At 32.5% G+C, this 14,752-nt stretch overlaps 1 protein-coding gene across 11 annotated transcripts in view; it reads left to right on the forward strand.

Annotated features, from left to right (window-relative positions):
• Window positions 1–14,752, forward strand: part of LOC150084219 (MAGUK scaffold protein DLG1-like) — an 855,099-nt gene that overhangs the window by 703,021 nt on the left and 137,326 nt on the right. For all 11 annotated transcript variants that reach the window (XM_090375940.1, XM_090375935.1, XM_090375941.1 and 8 more), the window contains 4 exons: window positions 4,446–4,484; window positions 4,602–4,649; window positions 12,543–12,667; window positions 12,793–12,895. In XM_090375940.1, coding sequence (XP_090232066.1) covers window positions 4,446–4,484; window positions 4,602–4,649; window positions 12,543–12,667; window positions 12,793–12,895 — 315 coding nt within the window. The remainder of the gene's footprint in view (window positions 1–4,445; window positions 4,485–4,601; window positions 4,650–12,542; window positions 12,668–12,792; window positions 12,896–14,752) is intronic.

The following is a 14,752-nucleotide window of genomic DNA, read 5'->3' on the forward strand; positions in this document are numbered from 1 at the left end:
ATGAAAATTAGGACTTTCAGCATTTAATAATGTAAAACTATAGAGAAAAATTTTGATTGAAATAGATCAGGTTAGTTTATGAATAAAAAAAACTGAAAAAAAAAAAAAAAACTAGTGTGATAATAGAATTAAAAAAAAAAAGTAAAAGAAAGTGACTGTGCTATGTCTAATAAGCCTACACATGCTTGTCTTTCTAAATGTTTAAAGTTTGGTGACATTTTTCTGCTTCCTTTTCCCATGTGCCTGCTCCTTTGTTTAAATTATTTCTGATAATTAACTGGATTACCTGTACTGTGTTTGTTTTCCCTTGCCTGTCTATGTACAAAACCTCAAGATCTTTATAAATGTGTGTGTGCCTGATTTGTTTACTCTGGCCTAATGATATGTTTACTCTTCTCTCACTGAATATCTTTCCTGTCATTGTGCTAAGCACAAGCCAAATAATTTTCTATTTTAGTTTGTTCAAGCAAAAGCTTCCTTTATTTAATGAATTATCTCCTTACTCATTTTTTATTTTGTGATTTGCATTGAATATACCTTGCTAATTTATTTGACTAGTTATAATTGGCAAAACAAATTAGCAAGATATATTCATATATTCAATTGATTTTGCCAGCTATATTTGGAAAAATAAATTAGAAAAGGCTCATCAGTGGTTATTTATGTACCTTTTCTGCACTATTATGAACATTTTAACAGAGCTTATTATAAATATTAAAAGCAATAGTATATAGTTCAGAATAAACTGAATGTATAAATATCTTTTAGGAAGTCTTTCAACATTTTTCACCATTATTTTGCTTTTAGCCACACTTATAGGACTACTTATTTTGAAAGCCTAACTTTTTTTTCTCCAGTATCAGTTGAAAAAAAATCTTTATAAATAAATGAAAAAATAAATTTTTTGTTTATACTTCAGAACAGGCATGTAGGAACAGAGAAGTTTACAAGATAGAGAATGCAAGAACATTAGTGTTAATGATCATATGAACACAAACTGTGATCAGCTTAAATTTGTGTATTACTGTAATCTCAACTTGGCCATCAAGCCAATATGGTTTTGATGTTTGGGGGGGGGGGGTGAAGAGATTAGGAATCTACGGTACCTATGGACCACATTTCTTTAAGGGTCCTGACATAGACTTAATATCAAATTTTTAAGTAATTGAATTCATTTTTAATAATTGGCAAAAAATCTACAAGCTTAAAATAATAAAAATGTTTTTATTTTAATTAATTTTTTTATCTCATTGATTTATTATACGTTAAACTTGACTTGACTTGTTTTTTATCCTTCACATCTGCATGTGGACTGCACCAAAAAAAAAAAAAAAAAAATACAAATATGTGATTAGCACATATTTGTATTTTTTAACTCTCAATGTTAAACTCGTTAACTCTCAAATTCCATGGTGGTATTGGGTTCTCAAATTTTTGAACATCACAATTTAACAGTCTTCTCAGCTTTATCATCATAAAATAGATATTGGCCCTTTGTTTAAAAAAAAAAAAAAAAAGATCTTTTCAGGCAGGTTCCAGACTTTGTTACCATGGGGTTAACAGTACCATTGCTTCCATGCTGGTATCATTATATTAGGATGCAGCATCCAGTGAGGTGTCATCCCCAGCATGGATATAAATTCAAGTTTTAATTAGATATGGCAAATATCTCATACCCTCCTCCCTTCAATGAAAGCTTTATAAATTTTTTTCCATCAAAAAGGTTCAAGATACCTTGCCTGTTATTGTGCTAATGTGAGCCAAATACTTTTCTGTTTTGGTTTGTTAAATGTTCACAGGACACTCTCTTTCCCAGACTTCCTACCCTCATTAACTCATTACATCTCATTAAATTTTTGTCCCTCCATGACTGGTATTGAACTTGTGCAGGCATAATATAGTAATTACACAGTTTACATGGACTATAAAGTATTTAAGGACAAAGGCCTCATGCTACAAGGTAGAATGACTAATATGTAGGTTAGTGCAAATGCATCATTTTAACATAGCTATCTACCAAAGTAGTTAAATTAATTCATTAAATTGGCATCATTTTGGTTATATCTCATATTGTGACTGCCTTCACAACGAGTTGCCATGGTATTGTACTACCTCAAATAAATAACACTTCACCAGTGGAGAAGGCTATTGTTATTTATTCTCAGCGGATACCACCACCCAGACGGCACCGTTTCAAAGTTTGTTGGCTTCTCTTTGGTGGGTGAAGGCAGTCACAATATGTGATATAACCAAAACAATGCCAATTTAATTAATTAATTTAACTACTTTGGTAGATAGCTATGTTAAAATGATGCATTTGCACTAACCCACATATTAGTCATTCTACCTCATAGCATGAGGCCTTTGCCCTTAAATACTTTATAGTCTATATCACTACGCACCATCAGGCACTCTCATATTGTGAAGTTATACTTCATAACTGGGTTGTCACTATTGCAACACCAGGGTACCTGCCCACCCACCGAAGAGAAGCCAACAAGCTTTGAAACGGTGCCGTCTGAGTGGTGGTATCCGCTGAGAATAAATAACAATGGTCTTCTCCACTGGTGAAGTGTTTTTTTATTCGAGGTAGTTCAATACCATGGCAACTCACTGTGAAGGCAGTCACAATATGAGATATAACCAAAATGATGCCAATTTAATTAATTAATTTAACTACTTTGGTAGATAGCTATGTTAAAATGATGCATTTTAACTAACCTACATATACAGTTTACATGGTTAATTCATTCTGTAAGTTGAAAACCATGCAAATTGAACAATGCTCAAGTACAATATATGCTAAAAAGTAGAGCTTATAAAAACAAAATACTATTATAATAGCATATAACATAATTATATAAATAGTATTATAATTATATTATAAAGTATTATAATATATAAACCCTGCAAATCCAGTACCAATAACTGTAGAAGTATCTAAACTGTTTAAATATAAAAGAAACATACTTGTGTATCAATTCACTCTTAGCTTAATACATATAAGTCAAGGATTTATTATACACAAAAAAGTATCAACTGAAATACTTTAAGAACTGGCGTGAGTAGTCAATGCAGAAAAAATTTCCAACAACAACAGCTGCCACTTTTCATACTTTGTGGAACAGGCCTGGGTTCAAATCCCATTGAGTTGGGAAATTTTTTTTTGGCCTTTTTCACACTGTGACCAAGTTAGTCTCAGAGGAAGTCTGCACATTTGTTTTTTATCCAGAAAAGCAAACTGACCATGGAAATGCACTCAGTTCATAGGCATTATATGCGGCTGCCTTATAACCTTAGTCACTCTAGCACTAATTCGAAACACCTATGAACTGAGACACTGCCTAAAAGTTTGGAATAATCACCCACCCCACCCTGATTAGTGAATGGAACAAAGGGATGCTCTTATGAAGAAAGGTTTAAGTTTTGCAAATTACAGTGTCTGGAGACTAGGCACCAGCGAGGTGATCTGATAGAGGTGTATAAAGCCTTGAATGGTTTGAGCATGCTCAATGCTGATGGGATTCTTCCTCTTGCTCAGAATAATCACCTGAGAGGGCATAAATTCAAATTGAGGAAAGACAGATGTAGGATAGACGTGCAGAAATTTGCCTTTAGCCAGCAGGTGGTTGGTTGGTGGAACAGACTTCCATCCCTTGTCGTGGAAGTTGATAGCCTAAATAAGTTTAAGGCTCAGCTGGACAGATATTTTGAACGAACAGAGGGGTGAAGTGGAAGTGGTTTTTTTTTTTTTTTTTTTTTTTGGCTGATGCTGCATAAGCTTGCTTTCTTGCATCAAATGCCTCTACTAATGCTAATGCTGTTTCCTCATGTCAACTAACATTGTGACAATCAATTTCTTGCCTTGTGCCATTTGAAATCTTGTTTTGAAAGCTAGGGCTCAAGAATGTTCTTGGGAGGAAGATGGCAACATATCAGACATCATGCATCTTACTGTTATCATGCCTGCCACTCATTGTCCACTATAATATAGTGAGAATGAGTGACAGGTGATGAGTTGCCACTTGTAACTCATTAAGGGTGGTCTAGGTTCAAATCCTGTTGAAGACTCAGTTGGAGAGAAAGAGAGAGAGAGACCCTGTGAGTTTTTCAGCCGCATAACATGTACTAAATCATAAAAAAAAACCAAAAAACACTTTTGCATATTATTAAAAATTGTGAACTGCATACACTTATATGCTCTAGCTAATTTACTGAAACATCAGCAAGATTCCATGGTTTACCTCTTCATAAATTAAAATGAGCTCCTTGCAGCTGAGTGGTTGAACTAAAATATAAAAAGAAATTTTTGTATTAGGAAGAATTTTCAGTAATTTGAAGTTTTAGGCATGTTTTTGAACTGTTTTAAACATATAGTAATAAGTAACTTTTAGTTTACCGATTTGCTTAATCGGCTTTTATATGAAATATTCTTATTTCCTTAGGCTCAGACTCCACTTCTTGGAGGTTCAGGCGAAAGATATGTAAGTAAACTTCTCGATTTTGTCATTTTTGTAAAATACTAACAATAGTCTCTTTATAGAATAAATTCACTGCAAGTTATTTTCTTAATTGATATATTTTTCAAAATTCTTTTTCAGACAAATGGTGACGATGAGTGGGAATATGAAGAGATTACACTTGAAAGGGTAAGTATTTTGGAATTACACAAGTAAAAATGTGCTCAAAAATTTCATGGATTATAACTGCTTTAAAAATAATCTATTAGGTACTTTTACAATAAAGAAACTAATACAGTCATCTCTCAACAGCACATACTCAATAGGAAAAGGGTTCCTGGCAATTCAAAAATAAAAACATATTTTTAAACAGTACAAATGGGAAAAATTAGTAATGCTATGCTAACTATACACACATAAATACTGTAAGTGTATTAACTTACTAATAATACACAAAAAAAAAAAAAAAAAAAAAACTACATACAAGGTTTGACACACCTGAATATAAGGGTGGTTAGTTAATGGAAGAGACTGGTGCATAAAAGTAATTTTACTGGAGCTTGGTGTGATGGAGGTAGAAATTCGCTTCAAGAATTGTGTGACTGAAAGTTGCTTAAATTGCTTTATAGGGTAATACAGCCACATTGATTTTTCCTAGTTACATTTTATTCCATAAAGTAATAGGCCTCCGGTTCTGCCATTAAAATATAATTTTAGTCACTGCTAATTGTTTCCCCATTCCCTGCTTCTTCATCATCTTTCTTTTCCCAAAGTTCATTTAAATCTTGACTGGATAGTTCCTCTGGTTGTGCCATCAATAACTCTTCTGCCTACTACTCCTATAAGTCTTAAAATCGTTTCCTGTAGCACCACTGGATAGTTCAACAATCCTCAATCCTTTGTATCATTCCTGTAACGGATTTGTACATAGAATTCCTGTAACACCGGAAAATCCTTGAAAATCGCTTATACATTTTGATCAGTTTTGTGGTAACTTTGACTTCATTCCAATTTGTTATATGCAGTCTGTGACTGTCAAATTGCTCTTCCAAGATTTCACCGAAAACCACTTTGTGACATTGTAATGATGAAAATTAAATGAAATAATGGGGCATTTTTACAGTAAAACAAAACTGTTCTTTGATAATATAAAGCAAGGTGAACTATAGGCACATGAATTGAAAATGATACATTTAAAGTTAAAAATGGCCATTAATGTTTTCTTTATATTTACACATGATTTAAACAGTTTATAATTTTATTAATTTAACAGTTAATTATTATTTTATCACTTTTATGCAGCATTTTTATATTCACATATTAAAAAATTTATATGAATGAAAAATATGTACTTACACATACAGTATATAAAAAGTAATTACATTATTTAATAAAAATATAAAATAATAATACACAGTTGTACTGATAATTGAAATGTTTTTTACTTGAACTCATCAAGTAGCATTGGTCAACAAGTATTTTTAATTGGGGGGGAAAAATACATAAAGAAACAAAGATAGATCTTTGGATGTTCATTCTAAATCTCTCAGTTTTCCTCTATTATATCTAATTTTTTTGTGATGCAGTTAATTACATTAACATGATGAGGCTGATAACACCAATCACATCCTATTCACATTAACATACATAAATCCTATTCCATAACCTACATTTATATTTATGTGATTGCTTGAATATGTGTATATCTATATCGTTGTTATTTTATAATTTAGTTATTTGATTATAAATTGTTTCAGGTAAGATCCGATGAATTGCTGAAAGACAATGTCTTTCATGCAATTCCTTAAAAGTCATGCCTTGCGTCATGCCTTAAAAGTGTAAAAATCATCCCTACAAATTGTGTTAATGTATGCAGCTATTTTCTAATTAAATCTCAGTGACATATAATCATGACGGATATTTGGTAAATTTAGCAGCTAAAAAACAGTTATGGTTTTCACCTTGGGGGGAAGAATGTAAACTTTGGGGGGTACATGTAGTATAGTTTTTATTATTATTTAATATTTACAGCATGTGTATATGTTACAAACAAATCTGTATATTTATATTTATGAATGTTATAATAACAGAATGTGAGAAAACTAAATAGGAAACAAAAAGATATTTATTATTTATCATCTAAATACTAATAGTCAGTTCACAAAAACTGCATTACTGACAATAATCACAGTTTAATGTGAAAATCACTGATTCAAATTTTCAAAAAAAAAAAAAAAAAAAATTATAACCAAACATGCAAGTACTGTATTGTAATAATGTTATTCTTCTTTGCATGTGTATCAATCATTTATTAATTTTTCTGGTAACTCATTCGGACCCTCAGCTTTCCTTCATGCAATCTTGCAATATTATAGTACAGATGCATATATAATTAAAAGGTTATAAAATGTATTGTTTATAAGCTGCGACCAAACCATCTCGTTTGTGGTATACAAAGGAAGAATTAGCCAAAAGTAGACTCTTGCTGTGAAAAAAACAAAAAATGGAATGTGAAAACCATAAAGTGAAACTGCTGGCGATTGAATTAGTGGCTGCAGAACCGCTTGAAAGCCACGGGACACTTTATAATTTACAATTACAATAGCATCTGTCAGGAACCAATTCTGGTGAACCTATTCGCGGCCTGCAATCTTGTTTGTGATATACAAACAAAGAATTAGTCACAAGTAGACCGTTTATGTGAAGCACTGTCAAGAGATGGTTTTTGTGAAAATAAAAGGAACCTGAAAATCATAAAACAAAAATGCAGACACTTGAAATAGTGGCGTTTAGTTGAAATTTGTGCAGCCAGAAATAACCATTTCTGGCTGCACAAATTTCATTATTCTGAAAATTTCGTGTCTTGAATTATAGTGATTTATTTTCACCATCTGCAACCTAACAATTACCACACTTAGTTGATGTGATTTTTTGTGTTGTTTATTTGACATAAATTTATTGAATTCATGTTTTATAAAATAAAAATTACTATTTTTCACCGGAGGGGATTTTATTTCACCAGGGGTGAAACTCGCCCCCGGTCACCCCCAACCCGGATTCAACACTGTTCCTACATTATTGAATCCCACAGCAGTAACAGAACTTTTGTTATTAATAACTGAGAGAAATTATAATTACAAATTTATAATTATGATTTCTCAAAATGCTATTATTAGTAATAAAGTATTTTGAATGTAGGAGTAAAAAATACAATACTGTGGAAGTATTCCACCTCCTATTGGCTATTTATTATATATATATATATATATATATATATATTTGTTTCATCTAATCAGTAGTGTCCTGAAGCTGGACTTCCTTTTGATAATGTTAGCAAGCAAGAATTTGAGAATTTTAATTGATTTAAAAATCTATCATTATATGCTTAAATGTGTTTAGAAAGATAATAAGCCTGTAACATTAAAGCAATGAAGAAGAAAACCTGTGAAACTGAAATAAACTACATTTAAAATATATAGGGATGCACATTTAAAATTATTAGTCCACTTTAAAATTTAAATTGCTATTAGAAGGAAGAGGCAAGGAACTGCACAGTGCTGCTGGGTTGAAAGAAAGAGAGAGAAAGAGTTTCAGCAAAAATAAAAAATAAAAATATTTTTTTTAACTTGAAAATACATATAGGGTGATTTAAAATTGCATATGAGTTGACAGTGGGTTACTAACAACAAAATGAATCAAATGTTTTTAGGAATGTTATTTAAAAAATTTTTAAAGGACAATGATGTTAAAGTTTTATGTTGTCTTTGTACAGAGAAGATTAAATAAATAAATGAAAAGTACACTGTAAGGGAAAAATATGGAGTACAATATATATATTGTATTATAAATATGCACATATTTTTATCTTAAAGTGATTACACTGGAATCCAGTAAATAATACAGAGCACACAATATAATTAACATGAATTTAGAAAATAAAATTTATTAAAAAAAAAAAACATGAAATACTTGTTAATTTACAAGGTGCTACTTCCTACGTTTAGGCACAAAACTGTGAGCAGTCCAAATACCTCTGTAGTAAGATGTTCCAAAGAGTCCCATTTTGTTTAAAGTCCCATTCTGTTTAGAGTCTCATTTTGATCCACATAAATGGGATTCATATCTTGTAAATTTGGTCGCCATGGCAGCACCTGTAAGTCACTTTTGTTTTTAGCAAACCACTCTTGAACAATACTAACAATGTGGCAGGGCACATTATCCTGCTGGAACATACATACCATCCAAGAAGACAGTCACCGTGAAGCCATGTACCTGATCAGCTGCAATAGAATTTTGCATTCAGAATGTGGTCTAGGGGCATGAAGGCTCCAAGATATTCCCAGGAAAACATCTTCCCTTACTAAAACACTGCTATCACCTGCATGTTTCTTTTAGACCAGGACATCAGTCAGTCAGTCATCAGAGTGATTGTTCTCCATAGTTTGTACCCTCCAGCTACTGTCTATACTGTATGGCAGGAACATGATTCATTGTAAAAGGCAACTTCTTTCCAGTTGTCAGTGGTCCAATGACACCATTGAGATGCAAACTTGAGGCATGCATCGTTGGCATTTGGTGGCCGTAAACATGTGTACCTTGACTGGGTATCTATTCCAAGGGCACATACAGAGGAAGGTTCATTGGATCCAGGTCTGGGAGGAAACACTACTGCTTATCCTCATCATTAAAGACCATGGTCAGCCTTTCCACCATTTTCTGCTTATTGGCTCATATGAGGCATGATGCCCACCATTGCCCCTGCAACTGTTGCTCTATCCACTCTTGGAACACCTTAACTACAGCACTCCATGAATAGCCCACAAGATTTGCAGTTTCCTTAATACTGCCACCCTTCAACTGATACCCAACAATCATCCCTTTTTTTCAAAGTCCATCTGATTATGTCCCTTGCCCATGTTGATTGAGTACTTCATATGGCCTGCATGCCACAAATCTGCATTATTACATTTACTAGTTCTCACCAGAATACGTGTGCTACCAGGTTAGGTGGAATGGCCGCTTGAAAAAGAAAAGTTAGTTCTTTGGGTTTGGAATTGAAATATGACTAGATGTTGAATAATTGAAACATGTTTTTGGACTTATTTGGAAAAAAGAAGTGGAATTACAGATGCTAGTTGAACTGAACATCTGTTAGGTGGAGTGAATTTGTAAGTTATAGATATTTACTTAACCTGAGTATTGTATTTAGATAGTCTAGAAGAGAAAGTGTAGTTTCTTTCAGTGCATTATGCTTATATCAAGAACGGTTAGAGGTCAGGGTTCCGGGCTAGCTGGGTGGGTTAAGTACCTGCTTGGCAACCCAAAGGTCGCGAGTTTGAATCCCGCCTCGGTCTTGGATCAAAGTACTGCAAAAATTCTGGGAGGTGCATTATGGCCACAGAAGCCGTTGTGTGGCTTCTGTGGCCATAATGCACCAATGCGCTAATGACTAACGACTACCAAATGCGCTAACGACTACAAAAAAAAAAAAAAAAAGAAGTCAGGGTTTGCTAAGTGTTGTTGAAGATAATATGGGAACAGCAGATTTTTTTTTTTTTTTTTTTCTTTTCAAGAAATAAGACATCTTCCTGGCATATTCATGGTCCATTCTGATCTTAGATTTTGGTGTGTGTGTGTGTGTGTGTGTGTGTGTGTGTGTGTGTGTGTGTGTGTGTGTGTGTGTGTGTGTGTGTGTGTGTGTACCGTTTTTTATATGTATAGGAAAATATATATATAAGAAATTATATATATATTTTTTCTATATATATAGGAAAATAGATTAGATAAGTGTATGAGTAGGGGTGCTTACCTGACAGGTGTGGCAACAATGGAAAAAATTAAGAGAGCCTGAAAAATAAAAGCAGATTACATAACAAATTTATATAATTAAATTAAATGAAAATATATAAGTGGTACTTAATGCTGTACGACCTAAGATTTTAACTACATCATCAAGGGCCAGCAGCCAAAACCAAAGGAAGCACAGCAATAAGCAAGGTCTCTGTTTCTGTTATGATGTATATGTGGCAGGCGGAAAAAGTGAGCAGATGTATACATCATAGCCAATCCGACAGAGACCAGACAGAAAAGGAATAAAAAAAACTAAACCAATATAATACTAAATTAATGTAAAGTAAAATGCAATTTACATTTGGTTTTAAATTGTAGCATAATTTTGCATTTTACTTTTTATTAATTTTTATTTTATTGGTTTAGTTTTTTGTTCCTTTTCTGTCTGGTCTCTGTTGGGTTGGCTATGATGTATACGTCTGCTCGCTTTTTCCATCTGCCGTGTATACATCATAACAGAAATAGAGACCTTGCTTATTGCTGTGCTTCCTTTGGTTTTGGCTGCCGGCCCTTCATGATGTAGTTAAAATCTTAGGACATACAGCATTGAGTACCACTTCTATATTTTCATTTAATTTAATTATATAAATTTGTTATGTAATCTGTTTTTATTTTTTAGGCTCTTTTAATTTTTTTCCATTGTTGCCACACCTGTCAGGTCAGCACCCCTACCCATACACTTATCTAATCTATTTTCCTATATTTTATTATGGTTGCTGGGCTTTTCTATTATTACTAGTAGTATCCCGGATCCATATTCCATTCTAAGATATTATTATTTTTTCGTTCTGTTTTAGACTTTCCATATATCACTACAACTTATTTTTATTAATTATAATATATATATATATTGAACTTAACAGAGGAGGAGGAAATCTGTCCAGAAGGTTGTGATTTTCATGTTCACACAGATAGAATAAAGCAGTGATTCCTCCTTTTTTGTGTGTTAAAAGTTTTCCATGTGAATGAATAAATAAATTAATCAGTAAGTTAAGTAATTAATTGATTGATTGAAATCCAGAAGATAGTCAGGAAAAAATATACCTTTGAGAAGTGTAAATAGGTAAACTGAAATTTTCATAAAATATTATAATGTTTTTTGAATATTTTACACATCAATCTTAATCTTTAAAATAGTCTAGGCTTTTTTTGAAAGCTTACTTTCATGCTGATAACCAGTAGTGTTTTACCTTTTTTTGTGCTGTATCCCGTTCAAGTTAATAATGAAGACTAATATACAGAAAACTAATAAAAGTTAAAATATGATTATTGATATTTATAAGTAATATAAACTGTTTAAATATATGAATTAAAAAAATTATTTTCTCTTTCAAAGTAAATTTTTTTTCATGGCTTGGTGCAGTTCACAACTTTCCTCCTCCACCAAATTTTATTTATTACTGCACTAGCATAAACAGTTTATATGATCCTTCAGAAATATTTTGTGGCCCACAAATAGGTTACAACTCCTGACTTATGGAGATGCAACCCATTTTAATATGATTTCCCTATATTATACATGAGAAGGAATTATTCTTAAATGATGAAGAATAAATATTTCAGTGGCTATGTTAGTATATATATAAAAAGGCATTCATTATAAGATAACACATTCAAGAAAATCTGATACACAATTTTTTTTTTGTCTCTTTTGAGTTTGTAAAGTCTGAAGGTAATTTTATAATTAATTTAACTTAATGTTTCTTACTTTTTTTGCATTGTTAGATGTAACTCTTCCTCAAGCACAAGAGACCGATGTTTGAGGTAGTGAGTTATGTAAGAGTTTTAAGATGCAACCTTTTCTACATTTAAAAGAGAAATTCTTTCAAGAGTCTCTATATAAAATCAATTTAAATATTATATGACTAATAAATTTGTTGAAGTTAAATACTTTAACTGCAAGCCTGACTTGCAGATATTGCACCTTGCAATATCTGCAGATGCCCCTCACTTTAAAATGTATAATCAGTTTTTGATCCACACCAGTCTTATTTAGTTTTTATTATTTTGCATTAAATTGTTAGGAATATTTCTCTCTCTCTCTCTCTCTCTCTCTCTCTCTCTCTCTCTCTCTCTCTCTCTCTCTCTCTCTCTCTCTCTCTCTCTCTCTCTCGTGATTGATGCAGTGCTAACATGTGAATATAGAATTTCATGTTACAAAAATAACTGGAATTCAATTATGTAATTGCACCTGCTTAAGATTCATTTTATCTCCGCCTTTCTTCTGTTTAGGGAGGAGCAGGCCTAGGCTTCAGCATTGCAGGTGGCACAGACAACCCACATATTGGGGATGACCCCAGTATCTACATTACCAAACTAATACCTGGAGGAGCAGCTGCAGCAGACGGTAGATTACAGTAAGTTTCTCCTTCTCTGTTTATTTCAGTTATCACCTTAATGTGAAATTAATAGAACAGAAGATTTAATATTCACATAGTGGGATAACATTTTGTTCTAGTAATTAATCTGTGAATTATTGCAGGGTCAATGACATAATTTTAAAAGTGAATGAAGTGGAACTTATTGATATACCTCATTCTATAGCTGTAGATGCACTCAAGAAAGCTGGAAACACTGTACATCTGGTAGGTGCTCTCATTTGTTTTGTGTTATAATGGCTACTGTTTCCTTTTGTTAAAATAGAACTAAAAATATATCTTCCCATAACATTATAACATCATATATATATGATGTTATAATGTTATGGGATTAAAATAATGTGTAAAATAATCAGTAAATACAGATTATTTTATTCCCCTCCTCTGCAGTTATATATTGTAATATATATTACAATATATATATTGTAAAATAATTAATACAGATTTATATTGTGAATAATTAAAATAAATTTCTATTTATGCTCGGTAAGGCCATTGTGATCAGTTTCCAACTTCATTGAATTATTCTATTGCAACATATAAACAAGTTCATTTTTTGTGGAAGCTTCACAGTGGTAAAACTGAAGGGCCACTATCACCAGTGGAAACTGAGCAGCCAGGGTGTCTAGCTGATTTTGTATGGCTATTGAAGATCATATGAGGACTGTTCAGCAATCTAGTTTTGGCAGGGGGGGCCAGAATTTATAGTTTTTCCACTTATATGGGCTCAATTCTACAATGTGATATTAAGCCTGTATGCTTACCAGAGCTCAAAATGGAATCCTTGTCAGGATAATATGTATAGAAGGCAGTTAATGCATGTATATGACATTATCAAGTGTATGATAAACCAGAATGATGTTCCTGTATCCATTCTGAGCTCTGATGCTTACCACAGAACCATAGCCAGTCCCTATAACTATTAGTAACCTGTCCAGTTATTGGAGGACATTGTATATATCACACAGTAATCATCAAACACATCAGTATTTTTATCTCCCTGTATAGTACATCCTAAGAAGGTATTTTTATCATTGTTTTTGCACTATCATCTTGTTTTCAGTATTCTGTTTGGCTTGAATTGTTTAGCTAATATTTTGTATTTGTGTTATGCTAGTGAAAAAGTGGCTTGAAAAGAAATTCTGCTGACAGGGAATAATAGCATTTATGCTCAGATAGCCTAAAAGCTATCTGAACATAAATAATACATATATATCAAAAGTAGTATGTGTAAACAAGATCTATACCAATTTTCACCTTACATTAATAAATGTTTGCTGAGAAAAAATTGTGGGTCAAAGCCTTTTGAGCAGCCTTAATGTATTATGTAATTGTAAGATTAAGTTCTTAATTTTAAAACCCTACACTTATTTCTTCTGTTTTTGGACCAGATAGCATTGTATTTGCTTATAGCAGGGTTTCATGCTAATCACCTTTCTTCTTAAACTAAATAAACAAACAATAACAAAAAAAAAATAATAATAATAATTAAATCTTAAGAATGGTGTGGTCCATGACTTCAAAAGATTGATAGGTTGCTGATTGATTAAAAAGAAAATTCATTCTCATTCTAAACTCATTTGCTAATCTTTAAATGGAACCAGTTATTATTATTATTAACAAATACTGGAAGTTCATCTGTCAGTATTTGTTATTAGCCATACGGTGCAAGGAAGTCTGCACCAGCCAAAAAAAATTCCCGAGTTACCCTGAGAGAGAGAGAGAGAGAGAGAGAGAGAGAGAGAGAGCAAGAGTCAGAAGTAGAAAGGAATCGCCAAGAAAGAGAAGAATGCTGATATCCAGCTCAGGACCCTGGGTGTGCCAAGCACATACTCACCAGATGTGAGCCCCTGGGGTTATTGCAGTTATGATGATTACAGTCATACAAGAATGTTTATTATTTCTTTTTTAATATACAAAACAAACTTTATTAACAAAATTACCTTTCATTATAATACTGTAAAATAATGCTGGTTAGTGTTCACTCTATTCAGTAACTTGAGTCAGGGAGAAGAGCTGTAGCTACCTAACTGTCTTTGCACTGGTGTCAACAGCCTGCTATAC

The sequence above is a fragment of the Mastigoproctus giganteus genome, chromosome 6, assembly GCF_048544385.1.
Source record: "Mastigoproctus giganteus isolate SK-2022 chromosome 6, ASM4854438v1, whole genome shotgun sequence".
In the NCBI taxonomy this organism is placed as follows: domain Eukaryota; kingdom Metazoa; phylum Arthropoda; class Arachnida; order Uropygi; family Thelyphonidae; genus Mastigoproctus; species Mastigoproctus giganteus.